At 41.0% G+C, this 18801-nt stretch overlaps 2 protein-coding genes across 5 annotated transcripts in view; both read left to right on the forward strand.

Moving 5' to 3' along the window:
• Dab2 (DAB adaptor protein 2) overlaps positions 1–3598 on the forward strand; it is a 49857-nt gene extending 46259 nt beyond the window's left edge. For 2 of the 4 annotated variants that reach the window (XM_027401359.2, XM_027401361.2), the window contains one exon: positions 1486–3598. The gene's annotated coding sequence lies outside the window, so the exon portion shown is untranslated. The remainder of the gene's footprint in view (positions 1–1485) is intronic. The other 2 variants (XM_027401357.2, XM_027401358.2) reach the window with 1 other exon arrangement.
• Positions 3599–10307: 6709 nt separating this feature from the next.
• The window catches only part of C9 (complement C9), a 40744-nt gene continuing 32250 nt past the window's right edge, over positions 10308–18801 (forward strand). Inside the window, exon 1 of the mRNA XM_027401356.2 lies at positions 10308–10423. Within this exon, the coding sequence (XP_027257157.1) occupies positions 10308–10423 (116 nt within the window). The remainder of the gene's footprint in view (positions 10424–18801) is intronic.

Genomic DNA, 18801 nt, shown 5'->3' on the forward strand with positions numbered 1-18801 from the left:
AGCCTCAAACTCTCTCTGTATCAGAGAATAACCTAGTTCTGAATCACCTGCCTCCTCCTCCTAAGTTCTGGGATTACAGACACTCACCACTACACCAAGTTTTATGTAGTCCTTGGAGATTAAACCTGGGACTTCATGAATGAAGCACTCTCCCAGCTACATTCCCAGACCTACTTTAAAAAAAAAAGATTCATGTTGAAGGGGAGGCATCCTGGTGACAATTTGGCTCTCTGTAAAATGTCTAAGTTGGAAGGACTTTCTGAAGCCATCAGATAAGTCAGCTAAGCAGATGATAATACAACTTCTCTTTCATTGCTTTCCTTGAGAGTAATCTCAAATCGGTCCCTGTGGTGGGATGTGTTACTCCGACACCAGTGATAACTGTCAGTGTTGCCTTCAAAAGCAGTAAAATGATTGAGAGGCTTGACAATCCCATCTTTAGTGTACTTTATCTTAGGAAAGCTGAATCTCTGCCAGGGCTTCATGTCATCTGTTTTTTTCATCAATAAATGACACCAATTGTGTTCTAATCTCATGACATGGAATTGAAGAGAAAAATGAAGCCCTATAACACTAGAGAAGGCACAGCCAGAAGGGGTAGAACTATAAAATGAATGAGATGAATCCAAACCCATTTTATTTCAATATTTCCTCATCTGAGCAAGGCTATCTTGATTTAGCTGTAATAGAAAACTTCTTCACACACAATAATAATGAGACTTATTTCCCATTATCCATGGAGAATGCATTTCAAATTTCCCTGAAGATTTATGAAACCATGAATTACAATTTAGTACCAACCTGTTTTTTCTTATATAGAAGTGACTAAAATTTCATTGATAAATTAGGCACAGAAATTAATAGTGGAAAATAATAACAACAACCTGTACAAGTCATAGATTGAGCGTTGTGCTATTTACTTGTCCTGTTGCTGCAACAAAATAGTTGACAAAAGCAACCAAAGAAATGAAGGGCTCCTGGTTCAAGTCCATCATGATGGAGAAAACCATGGCAGCAGAAACATGGACCAGCTTGTCTCACTGCATCACCAGTCAATAAACAGAGACTTATGAATGCCAGTGCTCAGTTTGCTTCTCCTTCTTACTCAGTCCAGGATCCCATCACAAGGATTGCCATCCCATACTTAGGGCTTAGGGCAGGTCTTCCAAGTTCAGTTACTCTGGCCTAGATAATTCCTTACAGATATAGATGTATTTGGTATAGGGCCTCACTCATTAATTAAGACTGGCTTTGTTTTTACTGTATAATTTTGGCTAGCTTTGAAAGCCTGTGCCTCCTTCTCCAGCCTTCTGAGTGCTGACATCATCAGCTTGCACTATCACATCTAGTGGGTATATTATTTTATGCTATCTTCACATCAGCTCTGAGATGCACTATCACTAACATTTGAAAATGATGTTTTAATATGTAGTACAATGATAGTCAACCCAAACATCCTAACTGTTCTTCTCCATGTTTCTCTAGGAAGCTGTAATGCTGACTATTCAGAGGGACAAAAGACTGGCTTGAGCCAAGGACAAAGCTGAGAGCCAGAAACGTGCTGACCTCTGTCCTTGTTCCACCTTTGGCATAGTATCTGTTGCCTTACTTGTCTCTGCCTCTCGTAAAATGCCTTTCACTTTCTGTCTAGGCTGAAGCTAAACTGAAACTATGGCTTTACGGAAATTAAGCTCCTAAACTCTCTTGCTCAAATATAAATGAAGTAGCTTCCCTGCCAAAGCCTTGTCTGTTGTACCCCTAGAACCTTCCAGAATACTCCCCCCCTCTACCCTCCAGCTGGGAGGTCTGGCCACTTTAGCCCTTCATATCATACTGCCTTGAGTAAATGTCCAAATCCTCATACCTCAAAGTCATTTGGTATTCTTAGTGTGCAGCTTAAACCTAAACATTCTACTAATAGGACAGCAGACATCTTGCTTCCCATCCCCACTCAGAAAGAACTTTTTGAGTCAATTGAAAGCAAGACTAACTTCTCAAAAGCACACGGGACCATCTCAAGATGACCATTTCCCCTTATAATGACATTTCTCCTTTAATTGTGTCATTTACCAATCCTGCCCCCAAGAGGTGCTTACAGTAGACTTGAAGAGGAGGAAATTCTATCTCCAAACATAAGGCATTATTCAAAGCTTATAAAACAATTAATTTCTCCCTGGGGCCTCAAATTGTTTTCATTCCAGACATTTTGCAGCTGTTTGACCCTGGTGACCTTATGGCCTGAATTTTCCTTGATGATCCTAGTTTCATATCATGTGATTTTTTTCTCAATAAAGATGATTATTGTGTGCATTACTTAAAAAAAAAAGGTATAATTTCTCTTCATTCTGATGATTTCTCCCAGGACCTGGGCCATTCCACTTTCAATCTCCTGCTATTTTAAATGAGATAATAGAGCTGTTTTTTTCTCCCTGTCTTTGTCTCCCATGCTTTTTGGTTTTTCGACACAGGATTTCTCTGTGTAGCTTTGGAGCCTATTCTGGCACTCGCTCTGGAGACCAGGCTGGTTCCGAACTCACAAAGATCTGCCTGCCTCTGCCTTCGGAGTTCTGGGATTAAAGGTGTGCGCCACCGACACCTGGCCTCTCCCATGCTTTTTTCAGTCCATTTTGCTCCTGGGTTTGAATAAACAAATCCAGGAACAGATCTTTACCAGGAACAAATTTTTATGGGTCAAAAGGCATTAAATGACTCACAGATCTTGTTAGTTCAATGTCTAAACTTCTGAAGGTACACCATCCTCATCCTTCATTTGGATGGAGAGCCATTCTCTTAAAGTTCTGAAGAGCAATTTAACACAGGAGAGGAACTGGATTCAGCTCGACTTCGAAGGACTATATTCAGAAAGCTAAATGTAATTGTACCAAACACACTGAGTCCTGACTGGAGGTTGTGTTATGCCTTATTCACCTAATCGGAAAACTTCCTTGAAGCAGCAATCATCTAGTGACTAAGACAAAAATAAACGAGAGGAGAAAGGGTGATGGACAAATGTTTGAAAATCTGCCTGCAATATTTTCCTCATAACCTTGGAAACCTATGCAGTACGCTGTCCTTTTCAGTCTTTTTGATAATCAGGATTGAAGAGTTTGTTCTTGCTGAACCCTTTAGTTTAGTTTAAATTGAGTATTTTTTTTTTAAATGTTATCTCTTGAGCCTTAATGCTCAGGTCTTGTGGGTGTTAATACAATCTTATGTTTCGGTGGAAGAAGATGACTGCTCAAGGTTTAAACAAGAAGCTGGTCTTGTGAGCCCCTGTTGATTAGCCCCAAATGATCCAAGCTGAATTCCTGTGGGTTTCTGTTTAATGCTAATCATTAATTATCTACGGCATGTGTTTTTTTTTTTCCTGTCTAACTTCCTATTCAGTCATTATAAACAGAGACTTGAAATCATACTTTAAAATTCCAAATACCTAAAGATGTGCTAAACTGGAGGTAACTATTTCTAGATGGCCGAACTTTTGAAAACGATGATCAGCTACACACCCGTTTTGTATGTACCTGTCTTCTTGTGCACGTTTCTGTATGCAAATAAAGCTATACATTTACTCATTCAATAAACTGGAATGACAAAAATCTCATTTCACTGTAGGTTCTTCTAGTATTTGGCCCCTGTTTTCAAGGTACAAAACATACCAGCTAAAAGGTGGAAAATTGCTAGTTTTACGAATTTTGGGTTGTCACGATGATAAGAGAAGGTGGAAATCGATGTAGAAACACAAGGAAATTACCCAGTCTTTCAATGTCTTATTCCCTCTCACACCCACACGAATTCCCTTCCTGTGAATTTAATGCTGTTGGCAGACAGGAGGTGCTACAGGTCACTTGATATTCACTGGACAGTGTTGGTTCGTGCCTTTTGTCCTTTGCTTCGCCATTATTCAGTCATGTTTGACCCCACCAAAACACTTGTGTAGGGATTAATCTGGATGGGTACTAGCCATTTGGAAGACCTGCAGTGTCAGGCTGGCAGGTCAATGATCAGCTGAGGACTCTTTCAGTCAGGGTGCCCTGGTTTAAATTCAGGGATCTCATTTCAACAAAGACCTGCAACAAATCCTAACGCAGGCTCTGGAAAACACAAAATACTGGGTTTTAATCTAGCTACTCTAAAAGTAAAATACTGGGGAGGAACCAACTTGTGGTGCATACTATATGGGATGTTTGGGTCTTCTGCCTTGTTCACCACTTAACTGAAAACAGTTGGTATCTTTCTGACAACAGTGAGGTGGAATGTAGAGAAACAAACGGTCCGGATTTGAGCCCCTGATGAGAGTGAGCTGAGGGCTGCTGGGAAGGACGCACCACAGAGTATGTGGTTTTTCTGGGTGTTCTGCTGTGTGTTTAATGAGCTAAACTGATTGTCCTTCCATGTGACTCCATGTGTAAGCACACACTGGGATTAAGCATTGCTCATGTACAAGAAGACATTCATGTAGTACAATATGAATCACTGTTAGACAAAAAAAGGATGTACTGCTGGGTGGTGGTGGTGCACGTCTTTAATCCCAGCCCTCTGGGTGTTCAAGGCCAGCCTGGTCTACAGATTGAGTTCCAGGACAGGCTCCAAAGCTACAGAGAAACCCTGTCTTGAAAAACAAACAATAAAGGGATATGCTTACTGAAGTAGCCCTAAAAATGAGAACTAATCTATCCCTTGTACTCTTTAGTAGAAATGGCATTCAGACCTATCCCAAAAGTGATATTTTGTGGGAACCCCAGAGCTTCATTTAAGCATCCAATGTGTCTAAGCAAAAGGTTGAATGTTAACAACCAGGAAAACCTATGATTTCTTACATAAATGCAACACAAAGGGTAGATTTATTATCATAACCACCCATTGGGTAATGCTATGCTCATTATGAAAAATAACTCCATTCTGCTGATACATAATCCAGTTAGGTAAATCTGTAACCATTATAGTTCTATGAAATTGGCATACAGGTTTTTAAATGACTGAAGTTGCTCTAGAATGTAGGGAGTTTTTCTAATGAGTATTTTGTGACAAAACATTTGAAGTGGGTACACTTCTCCCACAATGCTAGACCCCTCCATCAAGCCAGATAGCATTGCTTTGTCTTCCTGTGCTGAAAGCAAGGCAGTAAAGAACAGAACATAGCTAACTCAGAAATGTGGTTCACCTTGGAATTACCTGATGAGTGAGGACTCTGACCCAGATGTCTGGAATAGATTCAAAATAAAGTCTATTCCTGAAAGATGGGAGTTGCCCAAAAGATCCTGGTAAATATTTAAGCTATCACCATTCAAAGAGATTGCTCAACAACAAAGCTCCAAATACTTTCTGGGAAATGGCATGTTTTTAGCTAATTCTTTTCTGAAAAAAAAAAATCTAGAGTTCATGTTCTAAGTTTATCAGACACACACAGATATGAAGAAAGCTACATACCAGCAGTGGGTCTGTTAACATATCCTAATTACGGTGATGCTGATGGACCAGGCCAGCCACTTGTCATCTCACCTCATGAGTACCCCAGCCTGCAGCCTGTTTGTCCTTGCCTTGCTGGAGATATATGCCTAATTACAAACTTCTACCTTCTACTGAAGTCATAACAGTGCTGGTCTCTACAGAGAACACAATGTGGGTTTCTCAGTAACCAAATTTGACTGTGATAGTTAAAAGGAAAAAAAATATACAAACAAAACACAAGTTCACTTCTAGAAGTCTTCATGACTGTTTTCTTTGTGGTATTGTTTGTGTAGGTTATATTATTCCAGTCACTGATATACACAATGGTTGTCTTCAGTTATTATTTTAGCTTGTTGTTGATTTTTTTAAAAGAGGAATAGGTTGGGCTGGAGAGATGGCTCAGAGGTTAAGAGCACTGACTGCTCTTCCAGAGGTCCTGAGTTTGATTCCCAGCAACCACATGGTGGCTCACAACCATCCATTATGAGATCTGGCGCCCTCTTCTGGTGTGCAGATATACATGGAAGCAGAATGTTGTCTACATAATAAATAAATAAATAAATAAATAAATAAATAAATAAATAAAATTTAAAAAAAGAGGAATAGGTTAAAGGGTGACCAAAATGGGTTGTAGGTGAGTCATAGATATGTTTAGAATATGATTTCTAAGTACTCCTTTGCCCTTTTATTTACTGAGTGCCACAGAAATTTTCCTTTGGAGTCAGAGAGATGAGAGTATTAGACATAGGAGCTAACAAGGAGGGAAAGGAAGGAAAGAGAGGGAAACAGGAGGGTTGACATGACATCTGCCTTCCGCTTCCTTCACTGAACTGAGAGATTGACTAGGGACTTAAATGATAGGAAATGACAAAGCTGAAAGCAGAAGAGGATATCTGTTTTTGATAAAAGAATAAAAGACCCTGGGATCTGGATAGCAGTTCTCAGCCTGCATTGGGAATGAACAGGCTTCAGGAATAAAAATGCATCTGACCTCAGGGCCAGGATTATCAAACAGGAAAGTAACTGCCATACCCCACCCTGTGTGAGGGTATGTACATAGTCAATTGTCACTTCTAGGAATCTACATTCAAAATAAGAGCCCAGCAGATTCTGGTAAAAGGGGAGGTCAATACTCTACACTTGACACCCCTTTATCCGAACATTGGTCTATTCCTAAGAATGGATGTTTAAAGAGAAAATAAAGTAAGTAGTGAGAACAGAGACCAGGTCACTGAGGTCTGCCCATCTAAGTGATAGTCAGGGAAGAAGCTAGCAAATGAGGGACAGAATACAGTTCTTGACCACCAAAGCTGAGGGAAGCAGATGTTAATAGGAATGGTATTTAGGTGTACCTAAAACCTGAACTTGATGGTGACTCCTGTCAGGTTTTCTGCATTCAGAGATTTGATTGCCTCCCTGCAAGGGTATGTGCTGCAAGCGAAAGAGCATGGATTTTTGGTGTGCACTGAGGAGCTCAGTGAGAAGAAGCTATGGAATAAACCAAGGATCCCCAACCAGAGATCCCTGAACAATCAAGAGAGCCCATGATCACCAAGAAAAAGAACTTGAAAACACTGTCCATACCTTTACAGGGGCCAAATGAAAATGACCCTGAACTCATTTTATTATGTTAGAAAAAAAATCTTCATATTGCTGGTCAGAATACTCAGAATATTCATGTGTTTCTACCATTCCAAATGGGAAAGGGGTTGTATTGTTATGTGGAAGTGTAATTTAGCAACACAGAATTCCCAAGGAAATTCAAATAAAAGGTATAGAAAGAAGGAAAGGAACAAAGAAAGAAGGAAAGGAACAAAGAAAGAAAGAGAAAAACCCCTTACTAGTAGAAAACTGTAAGGTTTTCTTCAGGGTGGAAACTCAGAACTAGAGATTGAAGTCAGTTTGTTGCCTTCCCATAGGGGTCCTGTCCTAGAAGGAGAAGATTGGTTAGGGGTCATCATGACACTATGCTCCATGAAAACAGAGGGAGCTAATTAAAATATTAACCATAGCATGATGGGAAAGCCTAACACACCAAGTGCAAACCCAAGGGACTCAACAGACGGTTTAATCTCTAATGCTACAGTTAAAGCAGCATTTCTTCAACTCTGTGAAGGAACCATTGAGAATTAAACTCATTTACATATGTAGATAAACCAGCATATTATTAAGCTTCCATCTTCATCTCTAATGGCTATGATGTGTTATACCTATAAAGACATTTGCTTCTCCAGTTTAATTCATCCCAACACTCCCATACTCCAAGGTACACACAAAGGACAAACTTCACTTCAAAATGTGTCAGATACTGATAGATGTCAGGAGCTAGGAAGAATTAAAAATAAACACCATGTTATTCATATAGTGCATCCGTTATATAGTATATACCATCAACTTTTAGGTTGTTACTATATTTTGTTATTCTCATCATATCACTGTATTGTATAGCATGATAATAAGACTCAAGTAGCAACTTGGAATACCCTCCCATTCAAACCAATCAGGCAAGATATCCTTTTCCCATCTACCCGACAAGACTGTCAACCTCCCAGGAAAGAGGTGATTTTTGCAGTAGTTAGTCATCACAACTTACAGTGTAATCAGCTAGCACCATCCCATTTACATAAAGCAGCATCCTATGCTAACTTATTTCCCACCCTTCAGTTCACAGACATACTGAGAGGATCCACAGAGTTTCCTGTCACTATGACAAAGCTGACAAAGCTGGACTGAATCCAGGTGCTACCCACCTGTCATTATCTAAAGCTCATGGGAAGTGTCCCTCTGGCCTGAATCATTCACTGGCATAGTTGCAAGCCTCTTATTGGTTGACAATTATGTGTGGTTTACATGTCAGGAACATGGTCTCCACAGTATGGGTGAAATTAGTTCTCAAACTCTCTATGTAAAAATGAGGAGGGACAAGAAAAGGTGATTAGATCCCGTTTACTCTCCATGGTGTAGCTAAGATGGTCCCAAGATTGCAAGCTCTGTGGTCTGTGATCCCCAAATGCCAATATTTGAGATTTTCTCTTTTATAGTCAATAATTATCTATCGATGTCTCTTAAGAATTGTGTCAGCTGGCTGTGGTGGCACACACCTTTAATCCCAACCTGATGGAGGTAGATTCAGGCAGATCTCAGTGAGCTGGAGGCCAGCCTGCTATACAGTGTGTGTTCCAGGGTACACAGAGAAACCCTGTCTTGAAAAATAAAAAAGAAATTGTGTCAAAGAACCATGCATAGTGGTGTGTGACTGCAATCCCAGCCCTTGGGAAATGGACACAGAATGATCAGGAGTTCAAAGTCATCCTCAGCTGTGTAGTGAGAGGGTATAAGGCAAATCTGTTTCAAACAAAACAAAACAAAAGTGTTAGGAACAGCTAGCATGGTATGGGCTCATACCTGTAATTCCAGTACTTGGGTAGAGGCATAAGAACTGCAAGGAGCTGCAGACAGCCTAGGTGACCCTGTCAGATGCTGCCCCAAGCAAACAGAACAAAACAAAAGATAAGAATGGTACCATAAGACATTTTAAAGTCATGATACATTACCCACAAAAGTCCATTGGATTCTCTGTCTCCTCAAATTCTGTATTCTCAGTCCCAACCCTTGCCACACATTAGAATGATTTGAGAAGCCCAGTCAGTTAAATTTGAGTAAGATAGGAAGTAGCAGACTTCCACGTCACAACATCCCAGATCATTCTCTTGTGCAACCCATGTTCTCAGAGAGCTTGCATGGTCGGCATTCTTCAGTTCTTCCAGAACCTCTCCCTCTCCACAACGCTAGAGAATGTGGAGACATGGAGCAAGCAGTCTTGTTTATGGCAGAGGAAAATTCTATCCTTTTCGTGTGCCCTTCCATTATAACCACCACAAATCCTTTTGGGGGCTCTTGCTAAAGCCTTGTGGAGCTTGCATTGCATTTTTCAGAAGAATCCACTACACACAGAAGAAAGAGATGTGTGACGTTTACAGAAAAACTTACATTTCCACCCCTTACCTTGCTAATGTGGGAGCAAGGCACACATCTGATTTTCAGAGGGAGGAGTGGTTAGAATGCCCATTCAGAGCTTTACCTTTCATTGTGCCATCTCTGTAGTTATTTTCAGCTTAGGTTTCTTATGAGAATAAGATATAGGCCTCTCCCATAAATTGTGCCTCTGTCTTCTATCTTTTCTTCCAGAGTCTCCCAAGGAAAGAACTTGTTTGATTGATTGCTTTTTTTATTTTATTAATTTAAATTAGAAACAAGATTGTTTTACATGCCAATCTCAGTTCCCTTTCCCTCCCCTCCTCCCCTGCCCCCCAATAACACCCTATCTATTCAATACCATTTCTGCTCCCCAGGGAGCTCCCCAGGGAGAGTGAAGCCTTCCATGGAGGTCTTCAGAGTCTGTCATATCCTTTGGGATAGGGCCAGGCCCTCCCCCATGTGTCTAGGCTGAGGGAGTATCCCTCTATGTAGAATGGGCTCCCAAAGTCCATCCCTACACTAGGGATAAGTACTGATCTACTACAAGAGGTCCCATAGATTTCCGAGGCCTCCTCACTGACACCCACGTTTGTAGGCTCTGGATCAGTTCCATGCTGGTTTCCCAGTGATTAGTCTGGGAGCCAAGAGCTCCCTCTGTATTTTTATACAACACTGCTCCTAATTTTTAACCACTTCAGCTTTTTTTTTCTGCTTTATTGCACAATGACACCTTGTCAATAAGGGAAAATAGCAGTCAGGAATTACAATAAATGACTCTCCATTGGTTGGACTTTCACCTAGGCAGCACAAACGGACACATACAAACAAAATCCTGAACATATACCAGCAATAATTGTTCCCTGTCCTCTGGATGCAAAGAAATGCTTCGCAAGACCCCAGGGCTGCCTAGGAGGAGTGGCATGTCTCCAGGCAGGACCATCGCCTTAGCGATTGCAATCTTCACCTTGGAAATCAATGCATGGACCCCAGGACACCGGTGAGTCCATGGCTTAACTGTCTATCTCCGGAATTCTACTGTGGAATCTGCTGTCTCAGGGTCCAGTTCTTAACAGCGAAGTGGGGAAAAAGAAAGGTTAAATGGTGATATATAAAATGCCCAGCATTTAAACTTTCTGAAGCCTGCTGATGCCTCTGGGACTTTGTTCTAGAGAAGGAGCTCAAATGTTAAGACTAAGATATTCTGTTTAAATATTTAGAATTAGGAAATGAAACTGGCTGTCTCCAGTTTGTGAAGACCATTGTTGATCAGTGTCTGCTGTTTGAGAAGTTTACAATGAAGGAAGTTAATCTTTCCATTCCTTATCTCAGAACCTAATACTTTTTAACTATTGGCTGAGTCGGTTGTGGTGGCGCCTGCCGGTAGGATTTGCTGAAAGAGGTAGAGGTAGATAGGTGGGTCACGAGTTACTTCAAAGCTAGCCTACACATTTAACTGTTGGCTGTAAGGCCCTTTGACCCCCCCCCCACGTTAAGCAAAGGTTAGTCATTTGTATCCTGTGACATCCCATATTATGTCCTGTGTTTTGTGTCCTGGGTCTTAGGTTCTACTTGCTCTACCCAAGAATTGCCATGGTTCCTGAGCCAATGGCTATGCCTCCAGGTTTGCCTCTTTATTTCCTTTTTATCTGATCCTACTTGGGGTTGCAAAACCCATAAGCTATGGTTTGCATATGGTGTGTGGATGTCCTCAAAACTGCATGTGCTGGAAGCTCAGTCCCCTGTGTGACAGCAGAAAGAGGTGGTGGAGCCCTTGGGGAGTACAAGGTAGTTAGGTGTCAGGATTCTACAGTCATGAGTGGACTCTCTCTCTCTCTCTGAGGAATGGGCCAAGCCTAGCAGAAGTGGTCCCTAGCAGGTCTGTCTGGCCAGGCCCTTCCTCAAGCCCTTGTTTCCTCCCCTGCACATGTGCCCCTTCTGAACACAGGGACTTCCCTTTATGCTTTTAGTGACCACGTTATGATACAGCTGTAGGAATCCTCTCCAGATGCCTGGCCATGATGTTTGCAATTCATAGTCATTAGATTGTAAGCAGAGTGAAATTCTCTCCCTCTATTTATCACCCACATCAGGTAGTCTGTGACAGCAACACCAACAGAGCATGACACCACACCTAATACACCCAGCAGATGAACCAACAGGGCAATGAAAGCTTCCTGAACACCATTGCACCTAGGACTTCTAGAGATTATGACTGCACGGGGCTCCCTTCCTTCCATCTAGATGTCACAGGATGAGACACAAACCTGTGTGGTCCAATGCAGCATAATCTTCTCTGAAGATAGAATGGAAATGCCCCTGATGCCAACATCCGCCTGGACATTGTTCCGCTGTCTGCGTTGATCTCCACCTCTGCCCAGTTCCCCTCAGTTTAATCAGTCTACTTTGATTTTGGAGCCAGTTTATGGCATCTTTGCCCACTCTCTGGCTGTGTGAGATGTGCTCAGGATTGCATATTCCAGGAGAGGACTCCAAGAGGAGCTACTCAGACCCACATGAGCCCTGGGATAGGTGCCGAGCCAACTTTCCTCCATTCCACACACTTCCTCTGCCGACGTTATCTAGGCAGTATCGCTCGGCTCAGAAAGTGTTTTCATTTTTGGGGTATCTTAACTCCAAAAGAAGGAATGTGTGCAAAGGCAGTCCCTGAAAGCTACTCTGGCTTTCTTGTACTTAACCTGACCCTCTATTAAGCTTTAAAAAAATTAAACAGCTAGCATTTCTCGACTATGGCTCAAAACTGAAAAGCTGTAGGAAGGCCGCAGTGGCTTTGAAGTTCACATCCCTCCCTGGGTCTGGTCATGGTTAGCTGTTCCAGGAAGGACCAGGCAGACTTCTGGATGGCCCCAGATCCTGGCAGTTGCACTCCTGAGTTCTGCTGAGCGTCCCGCATTCTCACAGCCATGCCCTTTAGCCTGTGCCAGAATGTCTTCACTAGGAACACTCTGAGCTGAACCCTTTAGTGGAGGATGAGGTCAAGATAGAGGGCTCAGAGATTTCGGTAGCTACGTGAGACCATGTACTTGAATATCGGTGACAATATTTCAAATGATTTCTAAACATGTATAGTCTTCAGAAAGGAGCCAGACACCCGAAGCTCACATCAAGCCACCATAATATACTAATTGTGCAGGTTGAGCCACCCTTGTAGACCAGCTGTGCAGGTTGGAATGAGTGGCTCGGTCTCTGTGCTGGTTCCCTGGTCTATAAGACACTGATTGTGGTTGGTTCCTATGGCTGCCGTAAAGTCCAAAAACTGATTGGTTTAAACAAACCTTCTGTCTCCCAGACTGGAGCCTGGCATTCTGAGATGAAGATGGTAAGAGAGCCAAGATTCTGGGGCCTTCCTAGCTTCTGGTGGTGACCTGCAATCCTTGACATATTTTGGCTTTCTAATCTTGTCTCTGTCACCACATGGTCATCTTTTTTCTGTTTGGAGTTTCCTGTTTTATTTCCCCTGATCACCTTCCTACTATACTGGGGTGAAAGCCTAGGGTTAAGACATGCTAGCTAGCAAGCACTCTACCGCTATGCTATGAGATGTGTGTGTGTGTGTGTGTGTGTGTGTGTGTGTGTGTGTGTGTGTATTCAGTCCCCAAATCAATCTCTCTCTCCTCTTTTCCCTGCTCACATGCCATCCAAACAAAGCCTTTTCCTGTAAGTTCTGGAGATCAAACTCAGGTCTTCATGCTTTCCCAGAAAGCATTTTACCTACAGAGTCATCCTCCAACCTCTATCTAGATTTCTCTTTTGACATGGACACCAGGCATATTGGGTTAGGGCCTACATGAATGATTCCATTTTAACTCAATCACCTCTATCCAGATCCTATTTATAAATAAGTTCACATTCTCAGGTAGCAACAAGGTCTTAGGACCTCAGCATATAATTTACTTTTGAAGGGAACACAATTCAGTTCATACACTGATGATGGCAGACTCTACCCAATGGTGTTTTCATGTGAATATTAGCTATCGAGTGTGTAAAGCACATAGGCAGAACCTCAGGTCTATAGGAAGAATTCAATAAGCATATATATATAATATATATATATATATATATATATATATATATATATATATATAATGTTTTTCGAGACAGGGTTTCTCTGTGTAGCTTTGGAGCCTATCCTGGCACTCGCTCTGGAGACCAGGCTGGTCTTGAACTCACAGAGATCCATCTGCCTCTGCCTCCCGAGTGCTGGGATTAAAGGCATCATTGGATATATTTTTATAATGATTTCACAACTCCTTTTGCTTTGTTCAGGAGAAGGGATTGGAGTTACAATAGCTTTCCAGGAATAGAAAGTTTTACACCCTATCCAGGAGGAAAATAATAGTTCAGGTATAAGCTTCAGGGTCCAGGCTACCTGCAGAGTCCAGTTCCCAGGGCTTCACAGCTGTGCACCCAAGGCAGACCATTTCTTCCAAATGAATGTGTCTCAACAGACCCTTCATGTTACATTTGCATAAACTTGCTTCTTGTGTCTCACCAGCTGGTGTATGGCAACGAAAATGTCTGTTGCTCCTGGTGTATAGCAGGGCATCAGTAAAGGGAATGAATAAAACAAGTCTTGCAAACTCAGGGAAGTGCCTTAATTCTGGGCATTCGGGTTCCATAATATTTTTATGTTTTCGAACTATGTGAATTTAGCATCCAGTCCTGATTAGCTGAACTTTGCCCACAGCTAACGATTCGATTCCTCATACAGGGATGTCTTCCTGTTTGTGCCAAGCACACTGCCTTGGGTGTGAGCAGCTACAGTGCTTTTCTTTTTCTGGAAACTTCTCTTCCTGGTGGGAAGATGGGACCTTCCTTCAAAGAGTTTCTGACCCAGTGCTAGATTCCCCTGTAGTGTTGGTGTATATTGCTTTGATCTAGAAGATGCCTTCTTCCCAGCTGAGATGCCAAAGCTTGATGGGCTGCACTTGATAAGCACAGTTTATCTGAGAACCCAGAAGTGCTTGACAAACACTTCTCTGCTCAGCCTAAACCCCAGCAGGATGATGGGCAGGGGTGAATGTTGTGTCCACACAGTCTTCAAGCTACGAAGGGTTACCTGCTGAGTGAGTCAAAGGGGCTGGCAAGGCAGTGCTGGGCTCAGAGGGTGGAAGATAGGCAGAGGTATTTGAGGTCACTGACCTCCCATCCTAATATTTATGCAGCAAGCTTATTCAATAACATTCCGTTTGCATAACCTTTTAGTCTCCCCCACTAATTCCTCAGAGTCCTGCTTTTACTGTGTATTGAGAGAGCCAGACACCTAACACAGTGAGGACAAAATAGCCAGGGACTAACACAATTTTCATTTTATTTTCATTCCATTTGGCATCATTTCACTGTAAGCTTGCTGTAGATCAAGGCAAGAATTAGATTGTCTAGTTGACATACTTTATCTGGGTGGCTATATAAAAATAAATTGTGTTCTTTCTAACTAACTCATTATGTCTTGAAATGTCTAAAAATTTGGAGGCTATTCCATCCAGAAATTATAGAACAAGCTGTGATTGCTCAGCTTGTTTCAAAGAAGATTTGTGTTGAGGGAGGAGAAAAGCATAGAGAGACAGGAGCGAACTTCACTGAACCAAGTACAGCAGCTGGTGATTCTAAGTTAACAATAGTTTGACCTGGAAGGAATAGTGTAGTTCTCCACTTTTATTTCCCATCTGTAAATCATAATAAATGACTCGTATTACTCAAAGCTAACATAAAATGCTTATGAAGGAAGTGCCTAGAAAGCAGTAGTAATTGAAAGCCTGCCCTGGCTAAGCAGGTAAAGGCATTTGACACCAAACCTGATGACTGAGTTGGTTCATGAGAACCCACATGGTAGAAGAAAACAAAAACCTGGAAAAGTTGGCCTCTGCCCTCCATATGCAGACTGTGGCAATAGCTCCCTATGTATATAAATAAGTAGACAGATAGATGACTGTCTTTACTAGAAATGAATTAACACTAGAAACACTAGAAACACTAGAAATGAATTAACAACACTGATTAGAGGTTTAAATACAAAGTTTTTTGTTTCATTAAAATCACTTGAAGATTATAAGGTGAATTATGTTCCCATAAAATTGATATATTGACATCATGATGCTCAGTATTTACTAATGTAACTATATCTGTTACATTTTAAAATATAATTACATCCAAATGTAGCTAAGAGTAAGACTCTATCTAATATGGATAGTATCTTTAAAAAAAGTAAATTTGAACAGAGACATAGGGAAAACTAAATGAGGACACAGGAAGTCCAGTCCCGAAGGATACAACTACAATACGACTCACAAATGTGAGATTCAGGGATCATTGCAGCACAGGGGCAGAAAGATCATAAGAGCCAGAGGAATGGGACATTTACAGACAGATTATGTCTCCTAAGAACATCAGAAGCTACAGCCATAAAGTATCTCCAACAGGTCTGCCTTAACAAGGACACCAATAGACATGCTAAGAGAGAGCTCCAGCCCTTACCCTGCATAAAGAACTTTGATACTGAGAGTGGGAAAAATAGTCTTCCCCAGGGAAGAGCACACAAATGGTTTATCCAATACCAAATGGTCAGCCCTGAAAACATAAATGCACATAACATTATACAGACTGAGCAGGATACAGGTATTTACATTTAAGTGGCCCAAGCAAATTAGTACACAGAGTCTAAGATCTAGAGAGTGGTGAAAGAACTGTGCCCAGAGCAAGCATGCTATCCTAAACTGTCTTCCTTTGGGGATAGGACATGTTATTCAAAGAAGGAATTCAAATCACAGTCTAGGAGGGTAATAAAATATCAAAGGTAAAGGTTGGGCACTTTTCACTAAGTCCAAACTGTGAGTGAAACTGTTAAAGCAGAGCACTCTTAAGCAAGATGTTAAGACGGAAATGTGTAAGCACATACACACAGTCAATCTGAGGTTATTAATGCAAAGGGCTTAAGAGATTTGCATACAAGAAAGGCCAGAATCTCTGTAGCAGGGTTTAGTCAACAATGTGTATGTAGATGAACAGAACATCTCCTCAGCCCCCATCATTGCCTGGGATCTAGTTTTTACCCAGCAAAGAACTGTAATTCCCTTTGGAGTATTTCAGTAGTCTTGACCTCCCAAGCATGATTCTCTAATATGCATCATACCCTCTGGACAAGCAGTTGAGAGATAAAGATCTCAGGGCTCTGGTCTGTAGGGTGGTTTCAATAACCAAGTAAGTAATCACTCTTGGGGAAATGCTGGAAAAAATGCTAACATGTTCACTTAAGTGAGTAATGGATAGATAGGAACTGATGGTCAAGTTTGAGGCACCAAGATGTTGAAATGTTGTAAACAGACAAAGCCTAATGTAATTTCTGAAACCAGTGAAAGGCTACTTCTGTGACATATTTAAGCCAATGAGGTCTGAGTAACGTTGAAATAAGGAGCATCCCACACCTATATTTATTCTACACTCTTACTTATCATGGATTTACATCAGATGTTGCCATGAAGCATTTCTGAACATTGTTTGAACATGAGAATCACTTTGGTAGCTCCTCAAAGCATGGTTATCTAGAACTAAGGCCTGGAGAAATGGATTTTATCAATCATATAATAGAAGGATATAAATCTTATTATTTATTACTTGTGAACTTTATTTATTGTGTGAGTTCAGGAAACTGAATTCAGAAGCTTGCCCTTGCTGGTAAAGCACTCTACTATTTATTTAGATCTCCACCACAAGTTTCTGGTTCTTTTTATTTATTTATTTTTTTGTTATTTTATGTCTGTATTTCTGTGTACTACCTGCATGCCTGGTGACCTCCAAGACCAGAAGAGGGCATCTGATCTCTTGGAACTGGAATTACAGATGGTTGAAAGCCAGAATATGGGTGCTGGGAATTGAACCAGGATCATCTGGAAAGGCTATGGCTTCTCATAACCACAAAACAATCGATCCACACCCCAAATTACTACTTTTACTATCTCAAGATTATGAAGTATAACCAGTATACAACACAGAGTATCTCTGCCACTGCTTGTAGAAAACTGTCAGTTCCAAAAAGACTTCAGAAAAAAAAAAAAAAAAAACAACTTCTAGAACAGAATTCCTCAGCTAGGAAACTTCAAATATGCACAAAAGCCTCAGCATATAGGAAAATTCTCCTAGGAGTTTTGACATCTGTGTTGAAAAATTTTAATCTGTATTTTCAGAAAATGAGGGCTAATCCTGGAGAGTGTGGATTGGCCTTAAATCCAATTTTAAAAGATGGTTGATTACTCCTATAACATCTGTGCCACTATTGCACCAGTGGGTATATCTGACTATGCATGTCATTTTTGTAGCTCAAAATGACTGGGTAAAAGTGGTGATTTTTTTTCCCTCCAGTTTTGTGCAAAACAGTTTCCAGGGCTATGGATGCTAGCCACTAAAAATGAAACTTCCAGTTGGGTATCAGCTAGACTTTTTTTTCTCCGTGTTGTATGACACATGTTTGCAGTATTTTCAGCAATAGGGTCTTACTGTCAAGTTGTGAAGAATAACCAAGAGCATTGGCCATGGTCTATAATGTTTTATGGGGTCTATGAGACTCCATCGGCGAACAACTCAAAATATATAGCCCATTTCTAGTACTGACTACATTATTTGGAAGTATATGATATCTAGCTAAGGTATTATTTCCCTATTATAGGGTAACTCCATTTACATTTCTTTGATACATGTACATATTTTAGGAAGCTTCTGCAGTATAGGTTCCCACATGATGTTTTTCAAAAGGGCTTTTTATTGTCCCACTCTCTCAATTTTAGAACTGGCAGTATGGATGAAATCTCCTTCCATGTCTTGGGTTTCTCTTGTCTCTTTTCTTTATTCTTCAATGAAAGATTCTCCTTGTAAGATCTCACATGATTAGAATGAATCCACTAAAAAGCACAGGGTAACCTCCTATGCATCATATCTGCAAAGTGTCTCTTGCTGTGTAAATAACACACATAGAGGCCAAGGATTTTAAACATCTCTAGGAGTCATTCCCCACACTTTATTGAAAGACTTGAGCCTTGTCACACATGTAGTCTTTCTAACTATTAGAGAGTTTTCAGTAATGGAATGGTAACATTAACTTTGCTTTTCTAAAAGATCCCTCTGGATGCCATATGTAAACTAAGTGAGGAAGAAATTGCCAGAGTCATCTAGAAGAGATGTTATATTAGTGTAAACCAGAAGAACATCTGGAAGATATTAGGAAGTAAGGATGGATTGGAAAATCATTTACAAGACTGCCAACAACAGGTTTCAGTGCTCCATTAGATGTCAGAAATGAGGAGGGGGAATAGAGAATTAGACAAGTAACACCAAGTCTCTGGCTAGGATAATTCATAAATGAAAGAG

Source organism: Cricetulus griseus, chromosome 2, assembly GCF_003668045.3.
Source record: "Cricetulus griseus strain 17A/GY chromosome 2, alternate assembly CriGri-PICRH-1.0, whole genome shotgun sequence".
NCBI lineage: Eukaryota > Metazoa > Chordata > Mammalia > Rodentia > Cricetidae > Cricetulus > Cricetulus griseus.